Source organism: Myxocyprinus asiaticus, chromosome 24, assembly GCF_019703515.2.
Source record: "Myxocyprinus asiaticus isolate MX2 ecotype Aquarium Trade chromosome 24, UBuf_Myxa_2, whole genome shotgun sequence".
NCBI lineage: Eukaryota > Metazoa > Chordata > Actinopteri > Cypriniformes > Catostomidae > Myxocyprinus > Myxocyprinus asiaticus.
Genome location: NC_059367.1, coordinates 36,847,022 through 36,870,250, shown reverse-complemented (window position 1 = coordinate 36,870,250; position 23,229 = coordinate 36,847,022). Strand labels below are relative to the sequence as shown.

Sequence of the window (23,229 nt, the reverse complement as noted above, 5' to 3'; positions counted from 1 at the left end):
ACAAAAGTCTAGTCAAAATGACACATTAAAAGTTTTAGTACTAAACTGTATTTATATATCTACAGTAAATGTTTCACATGACTGATTTTAAAAACTATTGGTAGATTTATCTTAACCTGTCCTGTATTGAACCCAAAACGATCCTTTCTTCTTCATTGTGGTGTAGATGAGCAATCACAAACCTGTGTCTTTAGAGGAACTGGCTGGCTGTTTGTTGCTCTTTGGAGGGCCTGAGAAGCCGTCTGCCATAGCTTTCCGAAACACATCAGCTACAGTTAGAAGGAACTCCATGCTGGCACACAGATAGAGGTCCTGAATCAAGGTGTCCAGAACAGTGCCGTCACGGCCTTGCTGATAACTCACGTCCACCATCACTTTGTCTTCTCTGCCCTGACGCATCGCCATCATCCTAAACCAGCAAGCAAACCAGCTGATCTAAACTATACTGAATTTTACTGAAAATGAGCAATAACTCTGATGTTAATCATATGGGGGAGAGGACATATGTTAGTACATGTTAAATTATATTTAAAGGGACTGTTTACTCAAAAATCAAAATTCTGTCATCATGTTATTCCAGACATGTATGACTTTCTTCCATGGAACACAAATGGAGATGTTAGGCATAATGTTAGCCTCAGTCACCATTCACTTTCATTGCATCTTTTATTCCATACAATGAAAGTGAATGGTGACTGAGGCTAACATTTTGCCTAACATTCCCATTTGTGTTCCATGGAACAAAGACAGTCAGGGTCTGGTTTGGAACAACAAGAGAAAAAAAAATCATTTTTGGGTGAACTATCTTTTTAACACAAAGTGTCTTGAGAGTGTTGAAAGGTTGTGATCTGTGTGTGATATACTGTACCTGGATGTGATCATTTTGACTGTATGTCTCTTGTCGTCCAGCAGGACGTTCGTAAGTTTGACGGAAGCTTTCATAGAGCTGTCAGAGAACATGTGCACTGCAGTGGAAATGGTGCCCAGTGTGAACTCTGCCAACTTTAAACTCTCATCATGGGAGTCTGGTAAATGGATCTGTACACAAACAGTTCACATAAACTCACAGCTGCATTTAAAGACAATAATATTGTAATAAACACGCCTTTATTATGAGTATAAAGACAGATTGAACCAGAACACAACACACATAAACTTTTTAATTAAACATGAAGCAATTACAGTATGCATAACAGAACCCATCAGCACATATAATCTAAAGATCAAACTCTAAGTTGAATGAAATGCATTGTGGTACCTCGTTGGTATCTGGGCTGTACAGAACCAGGGTCATGGAGTCAAACTTGAAGTTTAGTTTTAGAGTAGTCTTCAGTTTGCCTGTTTTATGGCCTTCCACCACTGCTGCGGTCACCACAGTGTTACCTACAAAACAGAAAAGTGTACTTTAAAAAAAAAATTAAAACTATGTCAAGTCCAGAATATCTGAAAACTGAATTGGGACATATGTGTAAATGAAAGATAACTATACTACACCTATCAGCCACAACATTAAAACCACCTGCCTAATATTGTGTAGGTCCCCCTCGTGCCGCCAAAACAGCACCAACCCGCATCTCAGAATAGCATCCAGAGATGATATTCTTCTCACTACAATTGTACAGAGCAGTTATCTGAGTTACCGTAGACTTTGTCAGTTTGAACCAGTCTGGCTATTTTCTGTTGACCTCTCTCATCAGCAAGGCATTTCCATCCACAGAACTGCCACTCACTGGATGTTTTTTGTTTTTGGCACCATTCTGAGTAAATTCAAGAGACTGTTGTGTGTGAAAATCCCAGGAGATCAGCAGTTACAGAAATACTCAAACCAGCCCATCTGGCACCAACTATCATGTCACGGTCCAAATCACTGAGATCACATTTTTTCCCCATTCTGATGGTTGATGTGAACATTAACTGAAGCTCCTGACCCGTATCTGCATGATTTTATGCACTGCTGCCACATGATTGGCTGATTACATAAATCGCATGGATGATAGTTGGTGCCAGATGGACTGGTTTGAGTATTTCTGTAACTGCTGATCTCCTGGGATTTTCACACACAACAGTCTCTAGAATTTACTCCGAATGGTGCCAAAAACAAAAAACATCCAGTGAGTGGCAGTTCTGTGGACGGAAATGCCTTGCTGATGAGAGAGGTCAACAGAGAATGGCCAGACTGGTTCAAACTGACAAAGTCTACGGTAACTCAGATAACCGCTCTGTACAATTGTAGTGAGAAGAATATCATCTCTGAATACTATTCTGAGATGCGGGCTGGTGCTGTTTTGGCAGCACGAGGGGGACCTACACAATATTAGGCAGGTGGTTTTAATGTTGTGGCTGATCGGTGTGTGTGTGTGTGTATATATATATATATATATATATATATATATATATATATATATATATATATATATATATATATATATATATATATATATATGCAAATCCATTTGGTGACACTAGTGGCACAGAAATTACACACTGCAGCTTTAAAACAGTGGATGTCCATTCCATTCAAGCATGCAAAGACTAGGTCACAGAAATTAACAGAAATTATGTTTTACTTAATCTACGCAGCACTGTGTGTTTTACCTCCAGAGCTCTGTGAATCTTTGGTAGAGACTGTGTCTTCTTTTTCAGAGCTGGATGAAGCTGGAAGATCATCAGATGTTTCTGACAAATTCTCACTCAGAGTCTTCAACACTATAGTCAGATCCTCTTGACTCAAGATCAGCTACAAGAAACACACAAACATATCAACGGACATTAGTCAGAGAAGCAGCACCATGTTTATTTTTTGGCGAGGAAAAAATGCTGTGAGGGATAATGTACAGTCTCTTTACAGTCGTTTAAATTGGTGTTGACATCTTTCCCAAAAAGAATTCCGAAGACTAAAACCTTCAGAAAACATGAGTTGTGAAAATGAAATGCTTTCTAAGACCTTTATAGAGTGCATGTCATTGTACAGACTGAAGTTTATCCCTCCCAGCCTCTTTTTCATCTGCGTAAAATTGACTATGGCTAAGGTTTTTAACAATATTGCTAAGGTTTATAACCGCTGCATACTACAAACTCCATCCCATACATCAATAATCACACACACATCTGCACTTACACTCATGGGTTTGAGGTGAGCACTGATCTGAATATCAGGGATGCTGTGATACCAGGAGGCAGAGAGATTGCGTTTGATTGACAGGTCCATATTGACTGGTTTGAGTAACTGAAGCTCACTTTTAAATTTTCCATCACTGAATGTGGTTCTGAGAAGAAAAAAAAAAGAAAAGACAATTAATCAAACAATAACAATGTAAAGAGGTGTTTCTTAGTGATGTTTCAAGCACTTTCACATGGATAAGAAATACTTTTGCAAAGTTGGCATATTCTGCATTTTGACATGGAACTGTATTCTCCATCTAGAACTATATATAAAAATAAAAAAATAAATAAAAAATAAAAAAACAGCATTTTGCCATACTTTTATAATTGCTATTTTAATGTAATTACATTTTATGACCTCTTTTTAGAGACAACATGGAATTTTTCGACTTATAAAAATACATTTGTCACATTGTCACACATTATATATATATTTTTATTATATTTTATTTTTTTATTTTTTTATGGTGACCAGGCTCAGCCCCTAAAAGATTTTACATTCATATAAATAATAACCTGAAATGTCACAGCACCTAAATATACAGTTTCCCTTATGCGTAACTACCCTTGTCCAAACACATAAAAAGCAAGATCTGTAATACTCTTCTAACCTGTACATTTTCAGATCACTCAGTCCCAAAGCCATGATGTCCATCACTGGAGGGATCTTCGTATGTGTTGGAGAGGTGACGATCTCAAAGTGGTTCTTTACAGTTACTAAACCCAGATCTGCCACAATGACATTGTGAGAAACAGAGGATTGTGGAAGGAAGACAACTGGAGCATTGATGTTTACATCCAGGGAGATACGAGTGCTTCTCTCTGCCAGCTCCAGGACACCTGTGGCTGCTTTCTCAGCTGCCTGAGCAGTCACCTCTGCCAAAGCATTTTTAGCCTCCTGGAAATTATTAATGAATGCCTGAATGAGGAAAAGACAAAGAAAGGGAGAGATAGAGACCATGAGAGAGATAAAAACATATGTAAACCGAGGCTGCATTTAATCTAATTCAAAACAGACATCTGTTTCTTCCACCCAAAGTCACATGATCCTTCCCACATTTGTTGCACTGTTATAAAGAAAAATGATATTTACTGGAAATCCAGATGAAAAAATAAATAAAATTGTGCCAATTCATTTCTATCACAATCATTGTCTGTTTCTGCATCACAGGGTGTACCCCAAAGTACAGTCTTTGGTCCTCTCATCTTTCTGAATTATCATTTATAGGGTATATAAAAACTCGTATTATTATCATACAGTGACCACATGATTATCTTACTTAATTGGACTTCTTTATACCATCTATTTGCATATTGAATTGCGACTGGTCTTTTCTTTCTTTAACCATATATTGCCACCTTTATACTACAAAGATGGCACAAAATCTGTTACATGAAACAAGATGTGTGCTGGGTTCTATGTAAATAGCATTTCATTTACACAGAACTAAAGCCTAAAATGTAAGTTTACCTAAAATGTTAACACTATTCCTTTATTATTATTAAACTAACTTTATTCAAATTCATAGTCAGGAAGTAAAATACAGTGGTACATGAGAGTGGAACACTCACCAGTATCGAGGACACAAACTTGTTGAGAAAAATGACCTGAATACAGCCCACAGTCAGAGCGACGCTAGTATCCACAATGTGCATGTCCGTGTAGGCGTCCCCCTCTGTGGCGTCCACATAATTCACCATGCGAAAATCAAACACCTCCTTGTCAGCGATGGACACTGCCTACATAACATAATCAATTAAACACATTCTCTCACAAAAAGTGAACAATGTCAGCTTATTTTTAATGATAAATTAAAACATTTGGACAGCTATGCTGTGAAATTATATATTTTTTTTAATTTTGTAACTTTTATCAATATTTAATATTCTTTAGGCTTTGATAAATTGTCATGATTTTCTTGGGAAATAAATATAGATATAAATATATATATGATAGATTTATAAAAAAAATAATGTAAATCTCATTGCTTAAAATATGCATTTAAGATATTGCCCTTAAACATCCAAGAAACTAATAGTAAAAACATACAAAATATCTAAAGCAATCTTTTTTATATATGGAAGAATAGTGGTAAATTGCTGCCAAATGCAGTACCATTTAATAAAACTTCAATTTCAGAGCGTGGACACAATGAAAAGGAATTTTAAAATATATAACGGATACACCATACAACGTATGTTTTTCTGTAATTTTGGCCCCAAAAATGAAATTTACTGAAAATGTGAAATTTAAATTGATGTGGTTAAAAGATTTCTATTTTTATTTTTTTTACTGTCTATTTTTGGTATATTATTTGTTTTACAGTCTAAAAATGTGTGCCAGTTGGCTATTGTGCCAATATACTTTCCATACTATGATTCGTTATTATAAGTTCAGCATGCTCTACCTTTTTGTATAAAGCCTCTTTGTCACAATCCAGAATGACAATGTTCTTCAGGTTAGCTAGAATCTCCACTGATTTCTTCATCATCTGAACTTCAGAAACCAGCCCTGATGTGAGAGACAAAATATCATTACATATCCCCTGTTTGTGTGTCTGTTGTGTATGAGTTTGTGTTCATGTTTGTTTATTACCCTCTATGCTGATCTCAGATATTCTGGCTTTCTCCCCTCTTATAAAGACCTTCAGACAGTTCATATCTGCTCTGATGTGCAAATTCACTACGTCCTCAAACTTTGACTTCTTACTGGCTGAAAGGAGAATCACCAAAAAGAGAAAAATGACAAAATGAAAGAGAAAAAAATTTTGTTTGAAAAATGAAAGTTTGGTTTTAAGCACTGCTATAATCCATGGACAGGAACATGGGAATTAAAGAACAATAAATGTTAAATGTTAAAGGGACAGTTCACCTAAATATGAAAATTCAGTCATTGTTTACTCACCCCTGTGTTGTTATAACCCTATATGACTTTCTTTCTTTTTAACACAAAGGGAGAAATTGTGAAAAATGTCCTCTTCAAGCTTCAAAAGAACACAAAAGTATAATTCGGAAGTCTAATAAATGATTCCAGGAGACTCATGATTTTTATGAAAGTATACGATAAGATTTGGTGAGAAACAAACTGAAATGTAATGTTTTGTTTAATGAAAATGTTCACTGAACGTTGATCTCCTTCGCGCGTTCACGATAGGGCACAAGATTAACAGTTCACGCAGCCCCCTCGCAACATTAGGGCATTCAAGCGAAAACTCATTTATATTTTTATTAAAAACAAGTCCGCCACAGCGATAGTGACAACAGAACACAATACAACTGCACACAAAACAGAGAACAGAACTTACTAAACATGTCTGAAGAGTTTGTAGTTGAAGAATTTATGCATTTCTATGCCCAGCCTTATTTTTTTGAACGTTTTTGGACCGGTGTTGGTTCACAGCAGACTGAGTTACCCACGCGATGCCGAAAATAGAAAACAAGTGATCGATAGAATGTACCGTCACTCGTCACTGCTGGTTAGGACAAAAACAATATATTACCATAGAAAATATATTGTACATTTTAATCGCATGTCATTTGCCGTCAGGTTAGGACACAGTGTGACTGTGGCTGCCTGTAGCCTCCTCTATGTTTTTGTTTGATTTACGAATACTCAGGAAGGGGTCATGACATGAGGAATAAAATTTTCCTTGATCTTTTGACATATAAGAGGTCATTGTACAATAAAAACATACTGCAAGTTTCAGAATGTAAAAAAATAAGGCTGGGCATAGAAATGCATCAATTCTTCAAAAAACTACAAACTCTTCAGACATGTTTAGTAAGTTCTGTTCTCTCTTTTGTGTGCAGCTGTGTTGTGTTCTGTTGTCGCCATCACTGTGGCGGACCTGTTTTTAGATAAACAAGTTTTCGCTTGAACGCCTCAATGTCACAAGGGGGCTGCGTGAACTGTTGCTCTCGTGCCCTATCATGAACGTGCACAGGAGATCAACGGTCAGTGAATATGTTCACTAAATAATACATAAGATTTAGGTTTTTTTCCTCACCAAATCTTATCGTATGCTTTCATAACAATCATGAGTCTCATGGAATAATTTATTAGACTTCTGAATTATACTTTTGCATTCTTTTGAAGCTTAAAGAGGTGCTCACCATAAACTGCCATTATATGGTATCACTGAGCATCATTTTTTTTTTTTTGCAATTTGTGTTAAGAAAAAGAAAGAAAGTCATATAGGGTTATAACAACACGTGTGAGTAAACAATTACTGAATTTTCATTTTTACATTCTAATCTTCTTTTAAATTATGGATGTACTCAGAGATTTTCATATATTACTTTCAATTAATAAATTCAAGTTTACTGGATTTCTCGGTAACAGCAGACTCCTCTAGTTTTGCCTCCTCTTCCTCTCCCTCTTCCTCCTTTGGAAGGACGGGCTGTGCTTCTTGCGCCTCTTTCTTCAGAGGTGGGAGGAGGTTATTCAAGAAATTTATAGAGTTGAGTAGCGCCTCAGTGTGCAGGTGCATGTCCAGTGAGGAGAAATTCACCTGTTACAAAGACCAAAGATAAATCATTTTCTTCAACCAAGACGACTGGAGATTCCTAGGAATTCCATTCTACAAAGCTTTGCTTCTAGTATCAGATAATTTTAAGCATATGATTGGCTGTCACATCAACTGATGAGAAATACTGAGGTCTAATTAGTGAACCAGCTTACCTTGATCAGCTGCTCTGTGTTTTTATACGCAGTTTTAAAATCTGGTGCATTTTTGTCAGCCTGAAAAAGAACAGAGTATCAGTGATAATGGGTATCTTTTTACTAATACTCGTCACTGTAACAGAGCAGTTTTACCTTGATATATTTCAAAGTAAGCAGATCTTCCACAGTGTTGTCCAGAGTGGTGATAAGGTTTACTTTCTTGTCCTCACAATCTTTACACAAACACACATAATTTGTCCATTTGAAATATATATATATATATAAATTTAGGGAGAGGGTGGAGGGGCATGTTTTTAGATCACCATCCTTTTTGCTCCTGGGACAACATCCCTATAATCTAATCTTTTTTATATATATACAATATACAGTTAGGCTTAGAGGCTTGAACACCATTTTTCATCAACCTATCATGTCCCTATGGTTTTAAGTGTAGTTGTTTTGTGGGTTGTGGTTGGAGATAGGGTTAGGACTCTATTTGACAAGAATGTTGTTTTGGGAGCAACAAAAAAGATATTGATCCGGGATCATGTCCGATTTACAGTAGCAAATCACAGTCACCATATGCACACTTACCCAAGTACTCTGAACACTCAAGGCAGATCTCACGGAGGAAGGTGTATGAGGACATATCAAAGGTGCAGAGTTTGAGTTCAGTCCCTAAACCATCAATAAACAAATGTAGAACAGTCACTTCCTGCCCCTTCGACAAGCGACACAGCTGAATGGAAAGCTAATGGGGGCAAAATGTGAGGGAAAGGTGTCACCTGAGTGAAAAAAATTCTTCAGATAATTTCAAATGAACCAAAAAGTTAGTCTTATCAGACCTTGTTGATCTCAAATCTCAGGAGGAACTCGGTCATATTCTTTTTGGGGTCTTTTAGCACCATGGAGAGACGCTTTTGAGAGGCAGAACTGAGCAGTGAGTCTGATGAAGCCTCAAAGAATGATAAATCTTCTATCGGTGAACTGGGAGCATCGAAAAACAACTCCTCCTCTGATAAAGACACACCAAAAATAAACAAATCACAATGCCGTAATATTGGATTTATAGGGTAGATTAACAGGGATTAATAGAAAGTTTTATGTCTTTCTCTGTAAAAACTGCACACAGAATGTTTGTATGAATACTGTATGAATGCGAGCATGTATGTCTGACCTGAGCCGTACATGATGGATGCACGCAGGTCATCTATGGCTGGTCTTCGGGGGGTGAGCTGAGGGGTGTTCCCTTGTTTGGACACCTAAAGAGAGCAAGTAAAAAAACATTACTCAGCTGTACACATACACAGACAGGTGCCCTCTTTAAATACCCAAACACAACAACACTGAATGGTCTGGTACATTTAAAATCTCATGTGTGGCCAAAACTAGACCTGGCAGAATCACAGAAATTGTGTGTGTAATAAGAGGTAATAAAACATCATGACGCTTCAGAATTAGTGATAGACCCATGTATTTTATAAGCTAGGGGTTTTCAAATTTTCGATGCAAAGAACCACCAAATATGATGATCCCCTTGCAAGGGACCCGCTTCCTGAAATATAAAAGCAGTTGTATATTTTCATGTATGAAGACACACGTATGTTTTAAACACATTGTTTGATTTTTTTTTTTTTTTTTTTAAAGTAAGTATCCATTGCAAGGAAGGAGAGATGAACATTCTATTTTTTTTCTTTTTAAATTATATACAAAACTTAAGTGCAGATTTGGCTTATTTCTTACATCTTTAAATTATCTAGCTGTCCAAAACAATCACAATTAATCTCATGATTTCAGAAAAAAACTTTTACTATTGTTCTTATTTTTTGTACTTTTTATTCTCACTTCTAAATTCACTTTTTCATTTTTTAAGGACACCCTGGTTTGAAAATCCCTAGTCTAAGCAGCTTAATCAGACGATATTTGGGCATTTTTTATATTATTGGTATCGGCTGTTAACCGTACCCTCTTGTTAGATTAAGAGAAATTGTAGTTCATTGTGTCATTTCCAAACTATACCGACCCCATTGTCAATGGATAATTCTGGTTCCCTTTTATAGAGTAAAATACATTTTATTTCAGCAACATCATTAATTTCAGCAGCACACCACATTTGCATTAATCACATTATATTACAGATAGACAGATGGAATCAAATTTTCCTTGATCTTTCCTTGATATTTTGACATATAAGAGGTCATTGTTCAATAAAAACATACTGCAAGTTTCAGAACTCAAAACTTCCTCCTCAAAGAGCATTTGTTGAAACCAAGCTACCAAAACGACTCGTTATCTACTTCCCCCTTGTGATGTCACACCATGGTAGACATTCGCAACTGACCACCTCTACAACAACACATCAAAGCTTAATCTACTTTATCACTTCTTTAATCTGCCCAGTAGAGGTGAGAAGTGACATGGCAAGAACAGAGCAGGTCAGTCAAGAGCAGAGAGCCAATCATAACAGTAGGCGATTACTGTCAAGACTTAAAGGAGAAGCAGCACCAAAACCAAGTGTTTCTGACAGACGGTCAGTATGAGGGTGGAAAATGATCACTTATACAAATATTTTTGGTGCAACATTTTTTTACTAATATTATAATTGTACCTCAATGAACATATTAAAATAATAAAATAAGGCATGTCATGACCCCTTTAACCTCTTCAACTCTGAAGCATTTTTGGGCCGCCGCCTGCAATTTTTCACACTCAAATTTAAATGCTCACCTTTTACACATACTCTGGACTAATTATTCATACATAATATTGTATATGTATACAATCTTATGATAAATATGATAAATGTAAAAAAAAATAACTTTGTAAGCATGTAATTCTGGTTCTGTTCACTCCACCTCCCTCCAAAAAGTCTTATTTTATTCCACTAGATCGCAATAATTTTTCCTCCATCACCTTTCATCACAAAATGCTGATCTGAAATGTAGGTGGCGCTCTAACGCATTTTATCCCTCACAGATGTGCTTGTCCATAGACATTCAGTCTAATTTTCAGTTCATGCAACACCACCCCCATTGTTTCACTGAATATCTCGGCCTCTGAGTGGACTAGAAGCTCAATATAGGTGTCATTAGAAAGCTGAGATCCTCCCCTATGACGTATAACATACAAGATTTGTTTAGCATATTTTGTTCTGGACATCTAAAATATAACATTGGATTATTCACACAAGCAAGCTCACAGACAAGTAAAAAATTGGTATTAGAGCAACAAAATATGTACAGTCACACAATTCAGTTCACAATGCCAATCTTGTCTAGGTGTGTCTATAAACTCAAGCCCATAAATATAAACACACACATTGTTGTGTTGGTAGTTGTTGTACCTTGGGTGTAACTTGTGGTGCTTTCATCTGTTGGGCAGGGCGACTCTCAGGAAGTGGAATACTGCTGAGCAATGCCAGCACACCACGCACTTTATCATCAGAGATCCGCAAAGAGAGCAGCGGGAGTTCACCGTAAATCTTAAACCTGAATACAAACAAAGACAGTAAAATTTTAAACAACCAATATTTAAAAACATTTTAACCACAAATCATATTATTTGAAAGAAACTCACAGCAGAAAGGAATACTCTTTCTTACTTGGGCATTCGCATGTCCGTGACCACCATGGCTCTGCTAAAGACCATCTTGAGGTCAACAGGCTCCAGAATGTGAAAAGCAGACTGCCTCAGTGGACGAGCCCTTTTCCAGTCACCACCTGATACAGCACAAAATGTATGTAACACATCCATGACATGTGTTAATGTGTGTGTTCCAAAATATAGTGAGCTGCCCAACTAGTATAACATTCTTAGGCATCATATGTGCCATTGCATTGAAATGATGGACTGGAATATTCATTAAACTTTTTCCTTTCGTGTTCTGCAGAAAACAGAAAGTCAGACAGGTTTGGAATGACATGAGGGTGAGTAAATGATGACAGAATTTTCATTTTTGGGTGAACTATCCCTTTCAACTCTATTGGAATTGACTGTGAGCTTTAGTCAAGTATGTTGAGGAGTGACATTTGTGTTTCATTTGGATAAGGATGCAGCTCACCAAGATTTGGGACAGAGCTATTGTGTGTGCCTACACACCTGCTTTGGTGTAGAGGAACTGTAAGCTGCTCAGCTTGACATCAAAGCTGTCGTAAGCTCGAGACATGATGTCCTCTATAGTGCTGCTACCCGCAGACAGCTGAGGCAGTCCAGCTCTGCTCTGACTGGACATCTACACACAACAAACACAGACACACACACTTTTTAAATGATAATGACATATACCACAGTATGGCCTCAATTCTTACACACATGCTAGAACTTAGAAGTGCGGTGTGCACTGCAACTGTTATACCTTTACCTGAAAATGACCCAAATCCAGAATGGCAAGGTTGTGTTTGGGGTCGTAAAAGCCGTTTTCTGGTACGATGACATATGAAGCCATTAGGTTTATCTTCAGATCAAGAACCTTTTGAGTCTCAATGATGTACATGAGGCCTGCAAACAATTAACAATGCTGTTTTGATACGAGCCACCACCTGATAACCAAAGATGAAAGGCACACTTTTGATAAATAAGAAATTAAACAGAGGAGGATAATCTGCAAATTCAGATATTTCGCTCTGTGTCGCAGGGCGTTTGGCCCAATTTGCAGCTTATTCTGGCCAAGAATCACCTACTTCGATGCAAGACTTAAGACCTTTATCAAGACCTGAACAAATAAAATTAATACCATATCCTATCCCCATACCAAAACAAACTCAAAATAAATCATGTATCACAGACTCTTACTTAAACAGGTAGGGGCACACATTCAACATGGCCTTAACATTGATTATCAGTAAAACAGGGCAGGCTATATGCAAGTACTCAAGACATGTTTTCCACATATATATATATATATATATCACATTAAAACTGGTTTATGTACCATTATATAAATAAATACAAATTAGAGTTTTTTTTTTTTTTAATTGGTAGCCAGTATTAAATGTTCTTAGATTTTTCTTCCTGTGATAGGGAGGGCCAGACAGAGGCTACAAGAGTCCAAATGTAATTAAATTCCAGATGCACTTTATGGTGGGGTTTCATTCATAATGTGGACTTTTTCAATTTAAAGGCACTTTCACTTTGAAATACACCGGTGACTCTTAATGTGATATGTTTGCGCTTCACTGCTTCCAGCTGCTCATTCAAAAAAATAAGGGATATAAAATGTGCACTCTGATAATAATCTAAAACGTATTACAATATAAACATTTTCATATTTCATCAACACTACATCATCATCATCAACAGGTGATCTTTAGTGATGGCTTGTCATAAATTTCTTCTTTTCATCTTCATCTTCTTCTTTTGTTTTTTGGCAATTTGCATTCTTCATGCATATCACCACCAACTGGGCTGTTGAGCAAATATGATTTATTTATTTATTTATTCTTTTCCTTTCATTTATCCCTCCTCATTTTATTTCTCATTTCTGCCCAGTAGGTGGCGATATGCACGAAGAAAGCAAACTCTTCTGAACTGTTTGAAAGTGAAGATTTATGGTAAAAAAGGACTTAAATATTGATCTGTTTCTCATCCAAACTTATCATATCACTTCTGAAGATATGGATTTCACCAATGGAGTCATATGGATTACTTTTATGCTACCTTTATGTGCTTTTGGAGCTTCAAAGTTTTGGTCGCAATTCACTAGCATTGTATGGACCGACAGAGCTGAAATATTCTTCTAAAAATCTTTGTGTTCAGCAGAGGAAAGAAAGTCACACATCTAGGATGGCATCAGGATGAGTAAATGATGACAGAATTTTCATTTTTGGATGAACTATTCCTTTAATTGGGTGAAACCTGGTTAGGAAAAATTAAACTGGATAACCTTTTATTTATAAATGTCAAATTTCACTTATAATTGCCTCAATTTCTACCAGTAAGCACAGGATGAGAATGTTCTGAGAAATGCATACTTTTCTATAAAAACTCATTGCACAGATGCACACCCACCTGTGGAGGTCTTGTCTCTGAACTGTTCCAGCTTCATGAGGGTGGCGTTAGTAAGTTCATCCAGTTGCAGGTCTTTAGGAGGCATGAAGAATGCTGACATACTATTCACTGTCATCTACAATAAATCACACACTTAAAATACACTTCATTATCTGTCCATGGGATAATACTCCTCTAAAGAGCCCCTAACACTTACAGCATCATAGATGATCTCCAGCGGCAGGGAATCTATATGCAGTCTCTGGTCTACACGCGTGTCCAGTGGGTTGGTCTCAAACATCAGGTTCAGAAGAGTCTTATCCTTCGCCTCCACCACATGACGTGGTGACAACAGGATGGGGGGCGTCTGGCCACGAGGGAGACCCGATACTTCAAACGATGACAGCTGGGCAGAGATCCTGACAGATAAACCAATACATTTTTTCATACAATATAATAGCAATAAATACAATTCATTCATTTACTGTTATCAAAGAATAATTCACCCAAACGTGATAACTTGTGATTGGTTACAAGAAGTCATACGGACTACTTTTATGGCATATTTTGCCCATTTTGGAGCTTGAGAAAATGTTTGGGGGGTGGGGGTGTATATTGTATGTAATAATATAGAAGTAAAGCAGTGATTATCAAAAATAAAGGTTGAGAAGAAAATACAGTACTTTATGGCCTGAGCTGCAGGTCTTTGTGTCAACATGGCTTTCAGATCAATGACGGACAGTTTGATGATCCCTGGCTTCTCTCGGCTCTCTTTGATTGACAGAGACAGACTGTGCATCTGGAAATGTATCTTCATACTTTCAAACTGCAAACACAAATAACAGCCAGAACTCAGGAGAGTGTATATGATTTAGTTATGAGATTGATGCTCCTCATCATAAACATTTTAAGTGTGAAGTGTCAATAGAATAAAAGAAGTAGGGCTGTCGATTTAACACGTTAATTCAGTGCGATTAATTATATAAAAAAATAACGTGTCGAAAAATTAACGCAATTAATCATGTCCCCAGACCGTTAATAAGGAAGATTCCTGAGCAATTCAATCTTGAAGTACCACCTGTTTTCTCCAGGGGGCAGTAAGCAAAACTTCAGCTGTATAGGCAATGCGCAGCTTTTACAGAGAACAAACCAAACCTTCAGCAGACAGATCAACACAAGGACGACCTAAAATCTGTGACTCGACGTAACCAAAGTGAGACGTTTCAAAAGCGTCCGTCTAATGCAGGTATACACTGATGGGTCCTTAGACAAGCCCTCATAATAAATCTCGGACTGATTGACAAATTCAATTGTAAAATGGATAGCTGTGAACAGAAGGCCAATGGTTGGCTTATGTTCAATAATATGCAAATAAACAATACATTGGATTCTAAAGCCACTTTTTGTATTGTCTTATTAATTCTTAACTCTTAAATATGTGCTTAAATATATATATATATAAATTATTACATCATTATATAGTGAATTGTTGTTATTTGAGGGGCTTTCTCAGCAAATATTTATTCATGCGATTAACTTCAATTAATTTAATTCATCGGCACACCATGTAATTCCATGTATTCAATTACAAATTTTAATCGATTGACAGCCCTAGTAAGAAGTTATATTTTCCATAAATCTAAGTGAAGCCTATTTTGGACCATTAAAGTTTTAAGAGGGCTTATTTTTTCCATTTTGCATTTCACATTATTTTCCAGACAATTATTTCATGATAATGACATTTTCTCCCCAAATGCTCATTATGCAAAAAAAATAAAATAAAAACCCATTACAGATTCTAAAATTAAATTAAAATAAATGTAAATGAAATTGAATACTTTCCAATTTAAATAATATACCATTACTATTATTATCAAGAAATAAGCTTTATTTTCTTTATGTAAAATATATAGATTTTTATATTTATTAAACTCGCATTGCTCTTACGTCATCCTTGAGGCATGCACTCGTGTCAATTGTTTGTGTCGGTCTCTCGCAACCTCGGGAGCGCTTCGCGTAGCGCTCGCTTTGCGCTGCGTGTCTGGGTCGCGATCCATCTTCATGTCTTAGGTGCCTGTTTCTTTGTGGCTGAACTCTCACGCAGATGTCCCATCTTGTTTTGTTGCCTGTTGCGTGCATCGCGCGGTATTTGCTTCGCGGTGTACGCTAAGGCTTTGTCTAGTGTGCGAGTGAATGGCATCGCTTTGTTGGCGTTGCCGTGCATTCTCGTCTCGTCTGTCGTTTGGCACGAGCGCATGTTGCCTTTTAGTTTCATTCATTCGTCTGTTCCTGTTGGTCATGTTCTCCTGTTTGGATACGTTTTTGATTTGTTCTGTTTGTTTTGTTACTTTTTGTTGTATTTAATAAAACCCATTCTCTGCATTTTTGAGTCCTGCCCTCTTCCTTGGTTCATGCGGAACGCAAACCGTGACAAACAGAGCCTGAATAAATGTCCCACAGACTGCATACAAATATTATCCATATAGATAAATCTACTGTATAAGATCATATACGAGGACTGACATTGACTTTGACATTGACTGCTTACAAATGTATTTATTTATATGTGCTCAATGATTGAATAACACTAACATGTTTTGGCAGGTTAGGATTGACGGCTGTCTCACTGTATCCGATGGCAGCGTATAGTTTGGCTTTCTCTGCAGGAGTCATCAGCTCATCAAAACCTGACAAATGTGAAACAGATGGATCAAATATATAACAGAAACAAAAATCTGTAGAATGGATTAAAGTGGTAAAATTCAGAGCTGAGAAAACTACAGTCTTCTTAGTGGTTCTTGAAAGGATTGTGATATTATGCCAAAATATTTAATAAAACAAAATAGTACATGAGTACAAAATGATGAGCACAACTTCATAAAGCGTTTGAATTCTGTGCAGGTCCAGTTATAAATAATTAAATAGTGAATGTGAGCATAGATTGAGCGTAGACAAACCTCCTGTTTTGATGTCTTTGTTTTGTGTACCGCTATCTCCAGACCAGTTCCACATCCAACCGAACCAGCCCTGTGACTGCTCTTCCTCCACCTTCACCCCAGGACGGCATATCCGCAGCCCCGCTTTTGAGGCCTACAACAGCAGTGATAAAATATGCAAAAGCCAAAAGGTTTTATTTGACCAAAATTATAAAAACAAACAAACAAAAGCATAGACAGGCTTAATACTTGTGATTCAGATATCACATAACAGAGGCTTTATTTACATTTATGCATTTAAAAGACTATCCAAAGCAACTTGCATTACATTCAAGCTGTACTGTAAATTTATCAGTGCATGTTTTCCCCAGGAATCGAACCCATGACCTTGCCTCTACCAGCTGAGTTATAGAAACACATTTCCAGTGATAAGAGCCATGGGCTACATTTTATTAAAGAAAAGAGATGGATACAATGATTTATACAATGATTAAAGTCTTCCTGTGTGTGTTTTCTTACTTAGCTATAATTTTATTACTTAGCAAAATACAAATTTGTAACCAGAACTGATCATAATCGGATAAAACCTCCCTTTGGGAACATTTTGGGACATCGTTATTTGGAAACAATGTATTCGTAAATTAAATTATGATTTTTACATTTTTACATTTTAATAATGCAAATACTTTCTGTAAGGGTCAGGGTTAGTTTATAGTAATTACAGTTAGCTTTCTATAAAAACAATACAAGTCTAGGGTATGTCCCTATTTAAATAGCTGAGCAAACGTGTGTGTGTGTGTGTGTGTGTGTGTGTGTTATGTAATTTCACCTCCATCTCAGCTTGCTGCCTTGCCATTGTGATGTTGAATATATCCAGAGTTTTTTCAGTCTCCTAATGGATAAACAAAATGAAAGCCATGTCAGTAACAAGATAATACTCAAAATAGAAGGAAGAAATAACAGCATGATGTTCTGGCTTAACCCTTAAGTTCTGTTCTGTTATATTTGACCGATCTGAATTTGTATTTTTTTTACATCATCTTTATATCATTCATCTTCACTTGTACTGTTCATGGTCAAATTTGCCCGACCATTGATATGAATGGGAAAACACAGAATCAAAATGCAGAACACGCACTCAAACATGAATTGTTCTTACTTTAACACAGCCACAGTGCAGAACACACCCACACCTATACACACCTACCCACACACACACACACACACACCCAGACAAACACACACACAAAAGGCAAAAATAAATGGAAATTAATGGGTGTTAGACTGACACAGCCACAATACAGAACACACACAAACACTTACAAAGTGGAAACCGTTTACCCTTCCGGATAAAACACTTCTTGTCATAAACAGTTCTCATGCAACACAAATAAAACAAATAGCTAAACTTTGAGAAATAATAGTCTTTTATAATGTCTCAATATATATCCAAATGCATAAATTGTGATAATATCTAGAAATTAAAGTTACAGCATTGAGTTACAGAGACCAAGAAAAAATAAAAGGAACACTGAGGCCACCTATAGGCTATACTTGTCACTGCTATGAATGGCAGCAGATTACCCTAATGCATGACACAAAAAATTGATAATAACTATGCAATAAGTTAGTTAAGAGGTGTGATACACAAAATGTGTAAAAATAATATATATATATATTATATGTACAGGAAATTATTATATGTACTACTCGAACAGTACAAGTGATAGCCCAGTATGAACAGAACTTGAGGTTTAATAAAGGCTGTTCAAATGAACTGTGATCTATTCTAAGTAGAACACGCCTCATTTTATACTATTAAAATTATGTATATATGACAATATAGTTAAGCTTAAAAATAATGTCTATCTATAAAATAACAAGGTGGTAATACCTATTTTGTATAATCCAGTAAAATAAGATCCTTCTCTTTCATTTTTTTATTTTAAAACTTATTTGGAACTTGATGGGCACAAACCAAAAGATATAATTTTTCATAACAAATGAATGATAAACTGGGCATCAATGCAAAGGCAGCTTCAAAAGACTCAAAACAGTAAATCTAACAGTGTAAAATGCATAGTTGTGACCCTAAATTCTGATTGGATGAGCCAAGTACGAAGTCGATGTAAAACAAATGTGAACGCACACCAACTGAATATATTAATGTGCCAAGATCCTATGTTGCTTGGCTTCTTTTATTAATCATGTATTTTATTTTATTGTTTTGTTTTTTTTGGTTTTTCTCCCCTTTTCTCCCCAATTTGGAATGCCCAATTCCCAATGTGCTCTAGGTCCTCGTGGTGGCGTAGTGACTCGCCTCAATCCGGGTGACAGAGGACAAATCTCAGTTGCCTCCGCGTCTGAGACAGTCAATCCACGCATCTTATCACATGGCTTGTTGAGCGCGTTAACACGGAGACGTAGCGCATGTGGAGGTTCACGCTATTCTCCGCGGCATCCACGCACAACTCACCATGTGCCCCACCGAGAGCGACAACCAAATTATGTGACTCTACTAACTCTAGCAACCGGGCCAACTGGTTGCTTAGGAAGCTTGACTGGAGTCAATCAGCACACCCTGGATTCAAACTAGCGACACCAGGTGTGGTAGTCAGCGTCTTTACTTGCTGAGCTACCCAGGCCCCCTAATCATGTATTTTTAAGGTCTCTCACTGAGCATGCTCAGTGCTCACCAACCTCAAGTTCCTTCAGCAGCCCCTCTCCAGGTTTCTTGGTGGTAATCTTGTTCTTATACAGCTCTCTGTACTTCTTTACATGTTGCCGATGACGACGGATGTGTTCCCATGACCACATGTGTAGGCTGGGCTTGATATTTACCTCCAAAACACCCGTGATCACATATCGCCACCTATGATGACCACATGTACATCAAGAGCTAGTAGAGGGGTTAAACAATCTCAATAGGAAATGCACTAATGAGAAAGACCACAAACTCCCAATGTACTTACCATCGATGAGCATTAGTGTGAACTGGCACATAGGGACGATACTTTCTGTATGGAAGGTTACGAGTCATCATATCCACTGAACCCAAAAGTTCCAGAATGCTGACGTACTAGAAAACACAGAAAAGACATATGGGTCATATATTCAAAAGAGATTGTAAAGGCAACATTTTGTTTCTTTTGAATAACCAGCACTGTTGAATTGTACACAATAAGAACAAGATTGTGTATTGAGAAATTAAACAGGGCCATTTTGGTTTTATGTTGAATAATAGTCTCAGGATTTAGCCACTTCAAAGCTTCATGCTTCCACACCTGTGGTCGGCTAAGTTCAACAGCCACCTCAGGCAGGTTGACCACTAGATCAACTTTCGGCGATGAGAAATCCACCTCTGAGCGAGGATTCATACGCAGCTTGGCATTTGCTGATATCGGACGAAAGACTAAAGAAGCAAAGCACATAAAAGTAAAGGTGGTTCAAATAAAACTCTTATTTCACTGATTAATCGCTATTAGATACACACTGAATTTTTAAATGAAAGAAAAGAACAACTCACTGAAATGATAATCCTGAGGGATTGAATTCTTGACATCTACACTGTGTTTCAGGCATCGCTATGAAAAATAAAAACATAAAAAAATGAAGATGGACCTTTTCCTGTGCCTCGAAGACTGATGAATTCTTGATTTTGAGACTCACCAAGGCCTCATCAGGGCTGTGGTTGGAGTAAAGTTCTGAATTCACATTCCAGTATGCAAACAGACTGTCCAGACGTACAAGCTAAACAAAATAATAATCAGTATTAGTCAATAACACCTAACTTTGCTACCGTGACATAACTGTAAAAGTGAAATGGAAATTTTTTTACCTTAAAAAACAACTTGGCCTTCTCGTCCAGAAGACAAGGGTTCCAATTCTGATCAGCTGTCTGGAGATTTAAAACGAAATGATTGCTATAAACAGACAGTTCTGGCTCTAAAATCTGATTGGATAATCTACATTCCAAAGCATTAGCTATTACATCGTAAAATGTCTCTTTTCATCATGACTAACAACATCATTGTACTGAGATAAAATCACTGTAATGTACAGCCTGCTTTTATTTAAATAAAACAGTCTATCTGGGTGAATCTCACAAAAACATGTCTAGGCTGCATTTCACCTTAAAATCAGAAGGAAAGAAATTATATTATATTTTGCACAAAGAAAATGAAGGCTATTTTTAGGATCACAAAGATGTGTATTCATTGTGGCATTATTTCCATTATAATTATTAAACAAATTCCCTCTAAATTCTTATTATCGTAATGAGTTTTTGTAATCCCCATTATTCTCAATAGTGATTCTCATTACTGTAATACAGTACATTTTCACTGCATTACAGTAAAGAATTACTGTAATACAATAATGTTATTATTTAAATTTATATAAAGTATAGGCAGTACAACAAATACTACCTTGATTAATACATTATAATTTAAACAACATATCATATAATTTTTTGCCATTACAGTAATAAGACTTTTTTTTCATTACAGTAATGAGATGACATTTCTTATTGTCGTGAAAATAATGTCACAATCCAAAAAATCTGACTGAAAAATCACAAAAAAACTTGAGCACAAAAATGACATTTTTTTCTTATTTGACATTATACAGATTATTTTAGAGTGTAAATAAGGAAGCTCCGAAAAATCACGTCAACTGTAACGAAGTAAAATTTTGTGTTGATACGACAAAGCAATCAAAAGTTATAGCATTACAAATATAATTTATCCTAGTGTTCAAAAATGTCTCCAAGTGTCTAAAAGCCTCTCCAAACAAATAAAACATAATAACTGTACATAAGAATTAATTACACATGCAAGCACAACAATGACTAAAGGTATGCTCTCTCTCCAAAGCATGCAGGCATCAGTAACGAGATCTCATTCAGCTCCATTCTGTGTCATTTGAGTCATCATTGAGTCTGTGTCATGTACTTGGTGACAGCTCCAGGTCACCATTTGTAATTATAATGAACGATCCTCTCTACTTGTATTTGGATGACTTCCACCTCTGGTTGCAGCAATCTGAATCTTAATACGATTGGTTTAGTGTTCCATGACGCTGGACAATGTACTAAATAATTTCCGATTAAGTCATCTGATCCAGGAAAGCTAACGTGTTTTTAGTCAGATAGCACATTGTGCTTCGTGTGTGTTCTCTAATGACCTATGGATTCGATTACGTTATTTATGGTATTGTTTTAAGGGGTAATGGTATGTGATATTTTATGTTCTATTTTTCGTGGAGTTATTAGCGAAAATGTGGCTTATAAGCAACACCCGTTAACGTGTAACATTTATGTCAAAGACATATACTGAGCTTTCCAATGACATATGACACATGGCTATTTGATCAGTTTGTTGTGTTTACCAATTACAGTAATATGTACAGTGCAAAATTATTAATAAATTATCAAAATGGAACACTTCTGATTTGTCTGCAAATTATAGTAGAGCTTCTAAGCTTTAAAACTATACCTATTTTGTTTTGGTCAAGACTGTAGTTATTAAGATTTTTTTTCTGTGCGGGCTCGGATTTGCTGGCTGGCAAATCCAAGCTTAAAGGGTTTTAAAATAGATTTTCTTCTGATTTTGGGGAGAAAAATGACCCAGACATGATCTTGACAAGTTTTGTGAGACTTACCCATATAGGTGATTTATTTGAAAAATAAATATTTCAAACATGAAATCTTTGAATTACCTGTAGACTGAGGTTCTGCAGGGACACTCCGAATGAGAGTGGAGCGTTTGGATTGGTGACCTGAATATACAGTTATGAACAACATTGAGAGAGTAGCAAAGGGCAAATTAAGAGGGCAAATACTGAGCAAATATGTATGTTAAAAAGGTGTTACAATATGTATAAAAACATAGGCAGACAGACACAAATGAACTCATATCACAGATATCAGTATATAAAATGCTTAAGTTCAAGAACCTGTAGGACAGTGGTTCTTAAGTTAGCTTTTAAATCATTTTTTTTAATGTGACTCGTTTTAAATCAAGTAATCTTGCAACCCCCTTAGAAGTTATCTGAAGCCCTCTAGTGGGTTCAGGAACTCTGGTTGAGAACCACTACTGTCAAGAATTAAAATCAAAGTACTCACGTCATCCTCATAGCGGACATGTATGTTGGAGATTTTCACTTGCAGGTTTTTGATCACCTGTGTGACCAGTTTCTCCACAAATGTATCCTGCTTCTCTGCCTTTGGATTCTCTGAATACAAAAAGACATGCAAATTTACAAACATAGACATCAGTCTCAGAGGAAAAATAAAATGAGCATTTCCCCACCTTTTTCTGCTGCTTTCTGTTTGGTCTCCTCGATTCTTTGCAGCTCTCTCTGTCGAGCTTCCTGTAGCTGTCTATCCTCCTTCTCAGCGTCATATTTTATACCTGCATAAAATTAAATTCATAGAGTCTGTTATAACAGAAAACTGTCAACATTACAAGCATGCAGTGATCC

The 23,229-nt window shown here is 36.5% G+C and overlaps 1 protein-coding gene across 3 annotated transcripts in view; it reads right to left on the bottom strand.

The window, feature by feature from the left end:
• The window catches only part of LOC127415443 (intermembrane lipid transfer protein VPS13A-like), an 81,618-nt gene that overhangs the window by 51,807 nt on the left and 6,582 nt on the right, over positions 1-23,229 (bottom strand). For all 3 annotated transcript variants that reach the window (XM_051654166.1, XM_051654167.1, XM_051654168.1), the window contains exons 5-38: positions 23,058-23,159; positions 22,871-22,980; positions 22,465-22,524; positions 20,585-20,644; positions 20,416-20,496; positions 20,273-20,330; positions 20,031-20,158; positions 19,719-19,825; positions 19,447-19,618; positions 17,576-17,638; positions 16,768-16,900; positions 16,403-16,497; positions 14,494-14,636; positions 14,028-14,229; positions 13,832-13,946; positions 12,186-12,322; positions 11,924-12,056; positions 11,427-11,544; positions 11,169-11,313; positions 9,003-9,087; positions 8,671-8,840; positions 8,420-8,576; positions 7,979-8,058; positions 7,844-7,903; positions 7,487-7,673; positions 5,759-5,875; positions 5,571-5,674; positions 4,735-4,902; positions 3,774-4,081; positions 3,119-3,266; positions 2,596-2,737; positions 1,259-1,383; positions 869-1,038; positions 183-409 (exon numbers count right to left, since the gene is read on the bottom strand). In XM_051654166.1, coding sequence (XP_051510126.1) covers positions 183-409; positions 869-1,038; positions 1,259-1,383; positions 2,596-2,737; positions 3,119-3,266; positions 3,774-4,081; positions 4,735-4,902; positions 5,571-5,674; positions 5,759-5,875; positions 7,487-7,673; positions 7,844-7,903; positions 7,979-8,058; positions 8,420-8,576; positions 8,671-8,840; positions 9,003-9,087; positions 11,169-11,313; positions 11,427-11,544; positions 11,924-12,056; positions 12,186-12,322; positions 13,832-13,946; positions 14,028-14,229; positions 14,494-14,636; positions 16,403-16,497; positions 16,768-16,900; positions 17,576-17,638; positions 19,447-19,618; positions 19,719-19,825; positions 20,031-20,158; positions 20,273-20,330; positions 20,416-20,496; positions 20,585-20,644; positions 22,465-22,524; positions 22,871-22,980; positions 23,058-23,159 — 4,410 coding nt within the window. The remainder of the gene's footprint in view (positions 1-182; positions 410-868; positions 1,039-1,258; positions 1,384-2,595; positions 2,738-3,118; positions 3,267-3,773; positions 4,082-4,734; positions 4,903-5,570; positions 5,675-5,758; positions 5,876-7,486; positions 7,674-7,843; positions 7,904-7,978; positions 8,059-8,419; positions 8,577-8,670; positions 8,841-9,002; positions 9,088-11,168; positions 11,314-11,426; positions 11,545-11,923; positions 12,057-12,185; positions 12,323-13,831; positions 13,947-14,027; positions 14,230-14,493; positions 14,637-16,402; positions 16,498-16,767; positions 16,901-17,575; positions 17,639-19,446; positions 19,619-19,718; positions 19,826-20,030; positions 20,159-20,272; positions 20,331-20,415; positions 20,497-20,584; positions 20,645-22,464; positions 22,525-22,870; positions 22,981-23,057; positions 23,160-23,229) is intronic.